The 13,201-nt window shown below is 38.0% G+C and overlaps 1 protein-coding gene across 1 annotated transcript in view; it reads right to left on the reverse strand.

The window, feature by feature from the left end:
- Window positions 1-13,201, reverse strand: part of CCHa1 (neuropeptide CCHamide 1) — a 505,592-nt gene that overhangs the window by 26,908 nt on the left and 465,483 nt on the right. The window contains exon 4 of the mRNA XM_081750405.1: window positions 9,950-10,121. Within this exon, the coding sequence (XP_081606531.1) occupies window positions 9,950-10,121 (172 nt within the window). The remainder of the gene's footprint in view (window positions 1-9,949; window positions 10,122-13,201) is intronic.

Raw genomic sequence — 13,201 nt, forward strand, 5'->3', positions numbered from 1 at the left:
CTCATTTAGAAAAATTAATAATTGTCACGACGGAATTTGAACCCAAGTAGCCGCAATGGGATTTCCTGTTTTCACATTTTTTAAAAAACAAATAGTCCCAACCGGAGTATTGTTCGCCACTGGCACCTCATGTTCTTTCGACGTATTCCGAACACTACAGGGACACGAACATAGGAATACTAAGGACAGTTAAAATTCCGACCTTGCTCTTCAGAGAAATTCGAACCCCTAATGGATTGCGCCTCATGATCAGAAGCCGAACGCCCAAATTCACTCGGCTAGTGCTAAGATACTCACAGAAGCATTAGGATCTTGTTTATATTTTTCCATGAAACGATTTTAATTAGGTGTTAGTTTGGCTAGAAGGGTAAGTGGCGCGGTAGGTGAGTGGTTAGCGTATTGAACTTCTGTTCGGTAGACTAGGGTTCGAATCCAGGCCAGGCTGAAGCATTTTTATGTGTTTCAATTTCAATTTCAATGCATATTCAGTGTGACGGCTCTTCCGTAGAAAGAAAAAGGTGTTGGAATAAGGAGAATTGTAGAAGGTCTCTCAATGGAGACAGTGATTTACAAACTTATTTCCAGCAATTGTTCGCGTGTGATCAGTGTTCTTATTTCTTTGAATATACAGTATACAATGAAATAATACATTATATACACAGCAATATTGAGATTAACATATGATGTTCATTAGACAACACGCTCTGAACCAGAGAGATTCATCTCAGAATGGAGAAATATTTCGTGCGTCATCTACTCACGAAAATTTTACTTGCATAATGACTTGACTCAGTGCTACCAATTGCTGTTAGTGCCGAGAAAAGTTACATGTAAGTTGGGTTGCATATGTCTAGGCGTTTTACAAACTGCAAATTATCTTGACCTCAAGTAGTGGAATTATAACTGTCTGGGGTCCAGGTACTTATGTAAGTGGCTGTACACACACACACACATACACACGCACGCACACTATGGGGACGATTGTAAAGAATCTCATAAAAGGTTGTCTGGGCTTAATATGTTTAGAAAATCTGCCTTAAGGAACACAAAGATTCATCACTGCAGATACAAAAGAATATGATTTGATTTTGTTCTGTGCCAACCTTAATAGAGGCGGAATTTTCGCACCCTATTTTCCGAGGGTTTAGTTTCGTTTTACCTCCCCATCTTGTTCTAAAGCAACACAATTGTATTTTATTGAAAGGCATTCTAACTTTACTCTATTTTCTCTTCATTCTAAACGCAATAAACAACTATTTGTATCCTTCCACTATCCGAAAACCTGATTGGCTTCTGTTTAACTCTCAGAATTACCGAAAGCAGAGGGTCAGTGAAGAGTTAGAAGTTAGGATTTAGATTTCTGGGCTTTCGGCATCTATCGTCATTTATCCTGGGTTTAATGAAAAGTACTTACCTCTGGTGCGTGGGGTCCCTGGTTCGATCAACTACCAAGTAAGCTTGTGATGGACGACATTTTCTCGGGGTACTCTCGTTTCCTCTCATTTATTCATTCAAACAATTCTTCCATCATCATTCACTTGCCTTAGTCATTCGTCTCCCTTAGGCTCAACGACATAATATGGGACGTAAAAAGGAAAGCTTTCAAAGATTTCTTGCAATCTATCATCGTTTTCACTATAGCGATCAGTGTTAAAACTGGAACTCGTTCATTTCTACTACTTCCGGCTTTAGTCGATACATATAAGGGTGGAAAAGGAAACAATTTTACGGACGATAAAACAATTTTAAATAAGACTATTATGCTCACAGGTTTTGATCTATGATTATATACAGTGAAACCGGAAATTGTTTACTTCTACTCATTCCGGTGCGAATAAGGAGGCAGGAGATACAACTTTAAAAAAAAAACAATGAATTAAGAGTCTTCAAACCGGCGAAATTAAAATACCGTTAATTTTACAGTAATTATGTGATATCTTCAAATAGATAAAAGATAATCGAAATGTGGAACAAGAGCGCCCTAGACAATATTATTTTACATGAGAAACCGTTATCACGACTTACTTATCTGCTTTCGATTTCGAGCCATTTTGAAAATCGACATTTATTTCCGCGTTTTCTAAACGGCTGATAACGGAAAGCTACTAGGTGACTTGTGGTAACGGTACCTCATGCAAAATAATATTGTCTACGGCGATATTGTCCCACATTTCGATTATCTTTTATCTATTTGAAGATATCACATAATTACTGTAAAATTAGCGGCATTTTAATTTCGCCGGGATGAAGACTCTTAATTCCAAAATATCGCTTTTGGCATCTGTTACAGATTTGGCCTATTGACAGATAATTGAAGAAATGAACGTAGCTGTTCTATAAGACATTGCGTTTATATACGCATAGTATAATTTGATATTCTCAAAATGAAAAGTTATAGAGGTAATATGGATATTGAGAAGTAGGTATAAACAAAATTGTAAAGATGCACATATTCCTTATTAGGATAAGGCAAATGGAACTTGCATTATTGAAATCTCCCATAGTCATTAGATGACGTCCCTTACGGCTCGCGCACTTTGCAGGTTTCTATGAAATTTTAAATTGCAAGTACTAACTACAGAACGAAACATTTTATTTTTTAGTATCCATATTTTTTAATTCGATTAGTAAACCAATTTTAGGCTATGATAGTTTTTAAATATTTTAGTATTCATTTTCTTTCCAAAAACATTATTTAATTTTGCCATTTTGCTTAACATTTTTGGTTTTTAATTTCGTAATATTGCTAGTCATTTACTTTTTTCTTTTAAACTTTGCCATTACTTTTAGGCTCGAGTTATTAGGTGCTCTCTAATGGAAATTAAACGTTACACCAGCATTTGTTCCAAGTTCAATTCGTTCGTTGGTTTGGAATTTATAACGTTCTTTCCACGCTAAGAGAATGTATGGCGTGAATCTACAGTTTAACGGTGTTATTGTTTTCGTTATTCCTTACGATAACGCTTGAACGGAAACGACTTTTTTTAAAAAATTGTGGTTATTGCAATAGATAATTAGGTCGATCATCTCGGACGAGCTCGTTAATGATGTCAATCCGTTAATATCTTCATAGGTAACGGTGATTTTTAATGGTTAACGGTAATATTGTAATGTTAATACATCCGTTAATCCACCCGTTAATCCATCCGTTACTCCACCCAATAACTCTTGAACGGAAGCGATTTTCTAATTTTTGGGTTTTCAAATAGATAACTAGGGCGAATCCTGGCTGAATCCTGGCTCCGTTAATGAAGTTAAGGCGTTAAAGATAACGGGGACTTTAATGGTAATTATCCATATTCTATTTTTTTATACTATTGAAACAAAGATTATGGGAGTTAAATAGGAGCAAACTTCCTTCAACGTGTTACATCTACCGGACGAAATTGAAACTTCTAGTACATGATGGTTTATACTGCCTACCAAAGTGTTTATTCCTACCGATGTCGACATTCACTTTATTACTCGGTGGGCAAAGAAGTTCTGTCGCACTTCCAGATAGTGTGAAACAAACCAACACACAAATAAAATGTCTTAGTAAGTTTTGTTCTTGTATCCTGATGGTTGTGGTCGTCAAATTAAACGGGATCCTTTAGTGAGACCCAGTCAAATATGGGAAATCGAAACAACATTCGTAATGTAGAGCTGAATGTTTTGCAAGTTCAAACTTGAACTATATCCTGCTTACGCGGTTACTGCAGATGCGTTCGACGCGAGAGTCCAGGGTTCAAGTCCCGTTATCAGCTCATGTAGTTCGGAACTCACGATAAGCTTTGCATACTCTTGGTGTTGAAAGGACGTTAAACTCCTAACAGATGAACGAAATCATCTTGGTTACAAACGCTATTGAGAGTAGAATTAATGGTAAATTAAGTAACCTTAAATGACTAGCTAATTTACGAAATAAAAACCCATAAATGGCAGGTAAGATGGTAAAAGTAAATAACAAAAAAGAGTTTTAGAAAAAAGTTGATACTAAAACATTTAAAAAGAAACTATAATATAATATAATTAGATTAGTAGTTGAATTAAAAATATGGATCTTAAAAAATGAAATGTTTCGCTTTGCAGTTAGTACTTACAATTTAAAATTTCTGGAATCAAATAGCACAATCCATAAGGGCGACATCTAACGACCAATTTATTATTCCTCAGTAGTATCACTGAACAAAACGCAAAACCAGTGTCATACGCAGTTCGTTAGCACTTCAGTAAACATTCAAAGTACAAGAAATTCTACACTAGCAGTTCATTTTCACTTATGAAAGTAATTTCATATTTAATTGGTCTCAGAAATCACCAACTTCTTCAGATTTTGCAAATGAAGATTTTGTCCCCTGTCAGGAAGAATCCCCTTTAGATCTGAAAATGAATTTTCCATATCTACAGATGTCACTGGAATTTAAATGGAAACAAGCAATTCGAGAAGAGTATGTCATTGTCAACAGTTATATCGTTATCAGACCTTCCACAACATAAACAATGTTCTTCACTTTTCACAGTACCGTGCCAGGAGGGTGAGAGGAGAGCGGGGCGACGGCCTCGGGAGCCGAAATAAGGGAGGCACATAATTCGGGAGAAAAAAAGGAAAAACTACTTGTAATATATGTATAGGGGCGTCGTCGTATGCTCTCTTCCCGGGTGCTGATTTTCCACGACGCGACACTGACTTTTCAACATCTGGATTAGCACTTACAACACGATCACACTTTTGCTGAATGAGCGAGCCCTTGTCATGGGTACAACACTCATATGATTGAAGGTTTTCAGGAAACTAGGTAAAGTCTATTCTTTTGTCAAGTGTAGAGTCTGGCAACTTTGCAAAATGTATTACAATGAAAGTTAGTTCTTTCTTTCGAGGAATTCTTCTTAAGCAAACTTTGAGCAATCTTGATTGAACGCACATCATCCTTATGAAAAGTATCAATGATTCTTTTGATGGATTCTAAATTCTTAGCATAATAGAGGACAGCTGTAATCCATGTACCCCATCTCGTTAAGGCGGACTGTTGTAGGAACTGAAGTTCAGGACTAATTCACGAAAGGCATTAATTCACGCGGGAGCTTTTAGAAGTACTTTTTCCCACATTTCACACGAGAATATCAACTTCGAGAAAATGAGAACGTACTTCCTCTGCAACAAGATACACCGAAACAGAATCGTCAGGGTTTTCCTTTCACTTTTCATCTATGCAGGTTCATCTGTGACAAAAAGAAGAAACCTGCTGTGTTTTATGCACTCTGGCCACAGAATAGTGAGCGATTTTGTAAAAATCTGTGCAATAACCGCATCATTTACTTTTCTCCAGAACTTTTGATTTAATCAAATACGTTCGTATGCTTTCTTCACCCTCCAAAGTTCGAAATAGAATATTAGGAATGGAACGGCCTAGAATATCGCATGTTCCATTAATTGAAATACATATATTTTTGTCACCAAATCCTTGGCAGATATCGTCAATAGTTTTGTGTATACACCACCAATGTAAGTTATTCTCATAAACGATTGACTTGGAGGTTTTTCTTCTGTATATTTCTGGCGAAAGTTTCTAAGGGAAACATTTTCTAACTTTCATAAAGGAGTGTCCACATTAATTAGAGCTTCACACAGATCATTTTCAAAGTTGTTAGTACGCGAAGCGGGATTTATGAATGTTCCAAGCTGATTCTGCATCTTTTCACCAGCTGATTTGAGTGTCCTTGTAGATTTGTGTTTTGCCGTGCTTACATGTTGTGTCGTGTGCTTCTCAGTGAAAACTACAGTTTCAGATTATTTAGAAAGTAGTACATTCTGTTACAACCAAACTCACATTTTGCCCATCTTCTCTTTACTAGAAATGACTACTATGGTAATCTTGAAACACTAAGGGTAAAGACATGTTTTAGTTTTTGAATTTTTAACATTATCCTCCGTGTTCGAATTATCAGGGAGGATGAGGGAAAAATCCTCCTCAGTAGAACTGGATGTCTTGCATATGTTTTGAAAGTTTCCATGTTAATATTTTCGGATGTGCACTTTATTCCCTGTAAGTAGTCTTTTGATTGGTACACTGGTTGTCCATTTGTGATAGCAAGCTTTGCTTCCTTTGTCTCTTTAACAGAATTTGTAAATTATTTATACCAAAACACAAGGGAGATTTGAAACAAAGGTATAAAAATTGGCATGCGAAAATTAACATTTGGAGAACACATATATTATTATTTAGTTGCTGAATATCTTTGACCCTAAATCTTAGCCATTCATTTTTCAAATTTACTTCTTTAATTTATTTTTCATATAGATTTAGCATTATTAATTACCAGTGTCATCTTTACCACTCTTATTCCATTGATTTGTGAGGGCAATTAATTTTCTGAAGAACTTGAATTGTAGTTATGTGATTTTATTGTTTCTTCTTCAGGTCTGGTTAAATATTCCTTGCATTTTCAAAACAAATTTGCATTGTATAAGAATTTAATATAACTTACATTAAAATTAATTATTAAAGACTAAAAAATATATGCAGTAAACTCCCAATTATCAGTGGAACTTGGTAATGTGGCACATCCCCGTATCCAGGGGGGTCTAGGGGGGCTGGGCCCCCCTAAATTTTTACTGGCCCCCTCTAAAATTTTCACGGTAGGTTTGCAATTGAACTATAATATGGGATGAACTAATATTTTTGGATCGGGCCCCTCCTAACTTCCATCGGACCACCCCCTACATTTTCGGGCTGGCTACGGGCCTGATGTGGCAACCGCGGATTTTCTGCATAATGACCGAGGAGGGACACAAATCAACATGGAAATATTTTTGGAAATTAAACAAGCAATTACAGTGGGAGGCATATATATACAATTATAATTTAATATACAGTAATTTTCTCGCGCCGTGTGGACTTTGTGGTGCACAAACACCGTGCTCGTAGGTTTTCTCGGGGTTCTCCCGTTTCCTCTCACTTTCTTCATTCCATCATTTCATTCATTTCTCATTATCACAGTCTCCTTTAGCCTATCCGGTATAACCGTGGGACGTAAACCTTAAAGATTTCATTTCTTTTTTTAAATAAGTTTATTTGTGTACTTTTTCAGAAAAATCGATCTATTTTTTTATTTTCGTGTTAAAACACCTTTTCGTTATTTGTGAATGTTTTTTATACCGTGCGTACCGAAATTTATCCTCACAAAAAATATGGAAAAAAGGAAAAGAAGATCGCCGATAGTCGATAGTTTACTGTATAGCAAAATTTAAATGAAAATGATATATTTACTTTTATCGTGCCACAGTTAAGCTCGAGAAATGAGTGAATGCAGAGAAAACACAATGATATCATGTTGTTCATCATGGACCAGGGACCCTTAGCACCATAGATAAGCATTCTAATACTGCCCTTTAACAAAATGTAATTTTCGGAGAGCACAACACATTTCAATGTACTTGAACAACGACAACAGAGGGATCTTTTCCAAGATTCGGAAGCGAAAGACTGACGATCGTGCATTCGCGAATATATACAGGGTGTCCATAAACTCCTTTGCTACCCCTAAAACTCGGAAACGGTGTCAAAACGAGAAAACACGTATTTCATCATTTCAAAAGTACCACGTATTGAGGGAAACAAAGTTGCTCCAGGGTCCCTCGGAGGGTCCCAAACAGGGTCCATCTCAAAATTTTCAAACAGGAAGGGGGTCAAGTATTATATTGTTTGAAAGCTATTTTCAAAAGAAAGACGATGGAATAAGTTTCGATGCTCTATAGTAAACCTGTACAAAATAGCGACAGGTCAAATTGTTAATACAGTTTGCTTTGATAAAGTCTTTGGCCACCCATACAAATCTGAAATGGCTCAACTGATATAAAACCTGAAAAACACGTATGCCATCATTTCAAAAGTACCACATACTGAGGGAAAGAAAGTTGCCCCGGGGTCCCTCTGGAGGTGCCAGATGGGGTCTAACTCAAAAGTTTCAAATGGCAAAGGAGGTCAAGTAGTATATAGTTTAAAAGCTATTTTCAAAAGAAAGACGATGGAAAAGGTCTTATGTTTCAATACCAATCCTACGTGAAATGGCGGATAATTAAAATGTTAACACGGCCTTCACCGAAAAGTCCATGTCACTTCCAATGATCCGAAATGGTAAAATATGAGATGTCAAAACACTAAATGGAGTGTTTTCTTATTTGTAAAGTACAGCTTTTCGATGTGTAAATATTTGTCCCAAAATCACTACAGGTTCCCAAGTGCGGTCCTAAAATTTGCGAATAGGAAAAGGGGTCAAGTACCATATTCTTTGAAAGTTATTGGTAAAAAAAATGAAGATGCTACAAGTTCGGAACGGCTATGCAAACTGTGTCCGAAAGAACATGGATTGTGTGAGCTGAGAGATATGCAAACAGTCACATCTATTGAAAGGTTTAATTAACTGGGTTATCATGTCTACATTACTAACTGAGACAATACTATTTCAAGTAGAAGTGTGCGTATTATTACATCTGATGCTATTACTAATATTCCTATATCAAGTACTAATATTCCTGTTCCATCTTCCTTCTTTTAACTACTTGACCCCCTCTTGCCATTTGAAAATTTTAAGTTGGACCCCGTCTGGGACCCTCCGAGGGACCCTGGGGCAATTTTGTATCCCTCAATACGGGGTACTTTTGAAATGATAAAATATTGTTTTCTCGTTTTGACATATATTTCACTGTTTTCGAGTTTTAAGGGTGGAAAAGGACTTTATGGACACCCTGTATATATAATTATACAGAGTGGGCCATTTTAATCTTTCCACGGAAATATCTCGAAAACAGTTGAACATAAATGAACTAATCAAAAACTCAAATAGGAAATACCATGGGGCAAATCGAATATGGTTGTCGTGGTGCCCCCCCCCCAGGGCCGCATATCATGGGGGCCCAGGAACAACTTAGAAATTTTAAACAAAAATATGAGTCAAGTGATACCTCGCTTGATAGAGCTTCATACACTAAACAGCGTTGTGGCAAAAGATTATTCATTTGGGTCACCGTTTTTAAAATAGTAGCCAAGACATGGTGCCGGTATCAGATAAAACGTCCAGTACCGATAATATGAAAATGGTTGGAGATAAATGAACAGGACAAAACTCGTATAGGAAATCACAGAAGTTATTTATCATTCCACGCCTCGAGAATGATCCAAAGGAGAAAAAGATTATTAAAGTATAAGTGACATAATGCTGAAGAGGAAATCTAATTCATAGAAAATTATCTTTTTGCTCTCCCTCCGCAAGTGCGTGAAGCGAGATTGAATGGTAAAATTTCAAATGAGAACCCCATTTTTACTTGCAATAGGTATGGTTTGTCTGAAACACTTGGGTGTACAAGTGACTGGTACTGTAATGAACCAATATTGTGCAGACGACTTTTAAGCAAAAGCAACGTTTGTACACATTGTTCTAAAATTGCATTGTTCGACAAATTGGTTTCGCATTTCAGTTGATAATTTTTGCACAAATCATTGATTACAATCAAAATGGAAGGTACCATTTAACAAGAATATTACCTACTTTTTCCATTACGGACATCTATCTCTTATAAAAACATTTGAGATAATTTAGTTGTGTAGATACAATTTGCAAAAATTGAGGTTCTCATTTGCAATTTCACCGTTCCTTCCCATCCTGCATCACCCACTTACGGAGGACGTTTGAATGATGATTTTCTAGAAATTAGATTTCTTCTTCAGCATTATGGCACTTTTACTCTAATCATCTTCTGTTACATTTACATGGACAAATTACATGAAATGGGTGTAGCATCAGCAGTTGCTTAAAAAATATTTTTTATTTTACCTTCTATATATATATCCCTATATTCCAAACTTATGTCTTCATTTTAGTTCATACTACCAGGCTTCTTAATTTACTGCAATCTAGTGATTAAAGAGGTCATAACACCATATGTTTACCTTGTATAGAGAAATCTTACCATAATTTTGTATAGTCTGAGTTTCTGTGTCCCTCCGCTAGGCGTCTCTTCTGCCAACAGCAAAATATCTCCTCCATCTTGACTGGACTCCTGCGCCAGAGCGTCTGTTTCCGCGTCTGGAAGAACAATACCCAAGGGCTCACCACTTGAAAGTCTGGCCAAGGATGGCAACCTGGAAAATATTTTGTTATAGTGATATGTAAATACTACTTGGCTCTGTGGCGCTTTATAGTTTTCACTGTGCTCTCCACCATTTTCTCACACTTTCAGCAAAATTAAAAAAGTAAATTGTAGTATAATGTTGAATAAACTAACAACTTTATGCAAATCTTTACTTCTAGAATTCAAATCTGGACGTACACTATATTGACGAGGCTCATTTAGAAAATAAGTTCAGAAAGTGCCCCAAGATTTCATAATTGATAAGAGCGGGATACAGGAAAGCCAACGTTTCTTAAGAAAAAATCGGGACGGCACAATCAGTGTTGGAAGAGGGCCCCCCGGAGACGACTGCACGTACGGCGAGTCATTAAAAACAGTGTAAAAAATAACTTTATAACTTAACGTCGAAGAACAGAATAATACTGCACTGCACGGATTAATGTAAACAATGCGATCGCGTGCCAAACCAAAGTGGAGCAGAAGATGCCGACGCTGGTGGCAGATCTGGCAGACGACCGGTACCCAGTATAATTGACGTGGCGGCCACCCTCTGAAGTGAACGCTAGAGTTACTGCCACTGCGGTAGCAGTCGCTTTTATGTAGAGGTTGGCAAAACAATATTTTAGCGCTGCATGGACTATACTATCATAATGATCGTCAGAATTATCATCTCAAAACAATTTGGGAATAACTATAAATTAAAGGCGAGTTATAATTAATTTTCCTGAATCAAATTAAACACAAATTTGTTAAATTGATTCTATTCGTAAAACTTTGCGTGTAAAACAACAAGGTGATTCCTTTTTGTAAAATATTAATTAACTTTGAAATCAATAAATCGGGACAATATGCGTCCCGACGAGTGTCCGGTCGGGACGCGGGACAAATAAGTCAGAAATCGGTACAGTCCCGACAGAATCGGGACGGTTGGCAACCCTGACGGGACGTGTTTGCGGAAGAGTGGACTAGGAAAACGTGGCTATAACCTGGGGCGAGCGCAGTTGTATGGAATACAGAAGGCTGTTTCAGCCTTATGGTAGTGAAGTACAGACCCGTGCCCTAGGGCGTAAAACCCCGTTTCCACCAGCGATCATTTTCGATGTGAGAGCCCCGTTGGTGAACGAATGCACGACGTCGTAGCGTAGTCTCTACTGAAGGAGACCTCTATTGAGCACTGCCTGATCCAACTTCGCCCACTCCTCCTTGCACACTTTCCAAAGGCCACCAAATGTGGTCGGATGACGCTTATTGATGTTCCGTTTGAGGAGGCCGAAAGCACAGAAGTCTATAGGGGATGCATCTGGTGACTTGACGGGATGTATCGAAATGGGATAGCCTTTACACCGTTCTACTGTTCCATACGTGTCATGTAGGCCACTGTTCTTTTGGCAGTATGGCTGCTGGCCTTGTCCTGGTGGATGAACACTCTGTCAGTGTCATTGCCATACAAAGGCGGGGCATGTTGGCGATAGATGGGTTCCAGTACATGCTCGATATAATACGCTGCATTCACCTTAACATTTGATGACACCCGGCGTATCGGAAGCTTTCGTTTTGCACAGAAACCCGTCAGTACCATAAATCCCTTTGGAAAACTCTCCTTGCAGGAGCGAATCCACTTTGCATGATCGGTTTTATCACTGCGGCGGTAGTAAATTGCACGCATCTGCTGGGATCCTGTCAAATAGACCCGTGCTTCATCTAAGGTGATCACATAACGCCATTTGTCACCTGCCAGATAACCTTCATACAGCCATTTGCATGCCACCCGCCGTTTTGCGATATGCGTTGGCTTCAGAACATGGACCCGCCGCTTGTGTGCACTTCTGAGTCCCAAATTGTAGCGTATGATTCAGTGTACAGTTGCAGTTGACCGTCCAACACGCCTCGCTATGTCACGTTGAGTGAGTGGATTCTCCTGGGTCAAAAACCGGCGGACCTTGTCAATGACGTCTTGACTGCGTTGTGGAGCCGGTTGCTTCTTTTGCCCCTTTTGACGACGCATGGCAATGGTTTGCTCTGGGTTTGCATTGCGATGGACGGCTGCATTAATTCCCTTATCACACATTGTAAAACCTTTCTTCTTGCACTGTGTTCTTATTCGGCTATAGCTGTAGACTATATCAGAAAGTGCTACGATATAGCCCTCCCAAAAAGGGTCGATTTTCGGCGGCATTCTGCTCACACACGTCTCTCCACTGCACGGCTTGTACACAAGTATCTGGCTACTCCGTACTGCGTGAGTCAGGTTGCTGACGTGAAACTAGCGCCTCTGGTGGCGACTGCAAATTGCTACCATAAGGATGAAACAGCCTTCTGTAGGTAGGGAAAGAACTATGGCACGGAAAACATGGCTGCATGTGAACAGACTCCCGTCGAGTGCGATGTTATGCCCGGTAAAATCAGATTTCTCCACGCTAGGAATCTGTCGGTATCAGAGATCAACCGTTAGTTGTGTCTCAACCTACGAAGTGTTGTTTCCAGTTCTTTTGCGACGGAATTCTTTGTCAAGGGCATACAAAAACTGGTGCTGCGTTATCACAAATCAACAAGGACAGTACATGGTAGAAAATGAGATAATGTATCACTAACTTCACAGGAATAAGATAATTTTCTTTTAACGTCCATTTTTTATTTTATACTCAATAGAAATTTATTTTCTGAATGCGCCTCGTACTATGCCGTGATTTCTGAAGTAGTATGCCGTGACTTTGAATGTAACAATAATTCAATTAAGAATTACAAGCCTTGGACAATGTTTAGCAGAAGGGGTCCAGTTATTTTTTTTCTAAAAAAAATTGTTACTATTTCGGCAGTTTCTGTTCACATTAGGTTAGTTTAGTTTATGTTATATTAGATTAGTTTAGTTTGTTACTTTATGTTAGGTTATGTTAGTGCAGGGGTCCAGCACATTTTTCGAAAAAGTTATAGAATTTTGCTTATAGATTAATTTAGGGGAAAGGTGCACTTTGAGCAGAACATTCATACCTAACGTAACCTAAACTAACCTGAACTAACCTAACCTAAACTATTACGTACAAATAATAATAATTCTATTCCTCCAATACCATATCCTGTGACAAAAAATCA

This window comes from Thermobia domestica, chromosome 2 (genome assembly GCF_964235325.1).
Source record: "Thermobia domestica chromosome 2, izTheDome1.hap1.1, whole genome shotgun sequence".
In the NCBI taxonomy this organism is placed as follows: Eukaryota; Metazoa; Arthropoda; class Insecta; order Zygentoma; family Lepismatidae; genus Thermobia; species Thermobia domestica.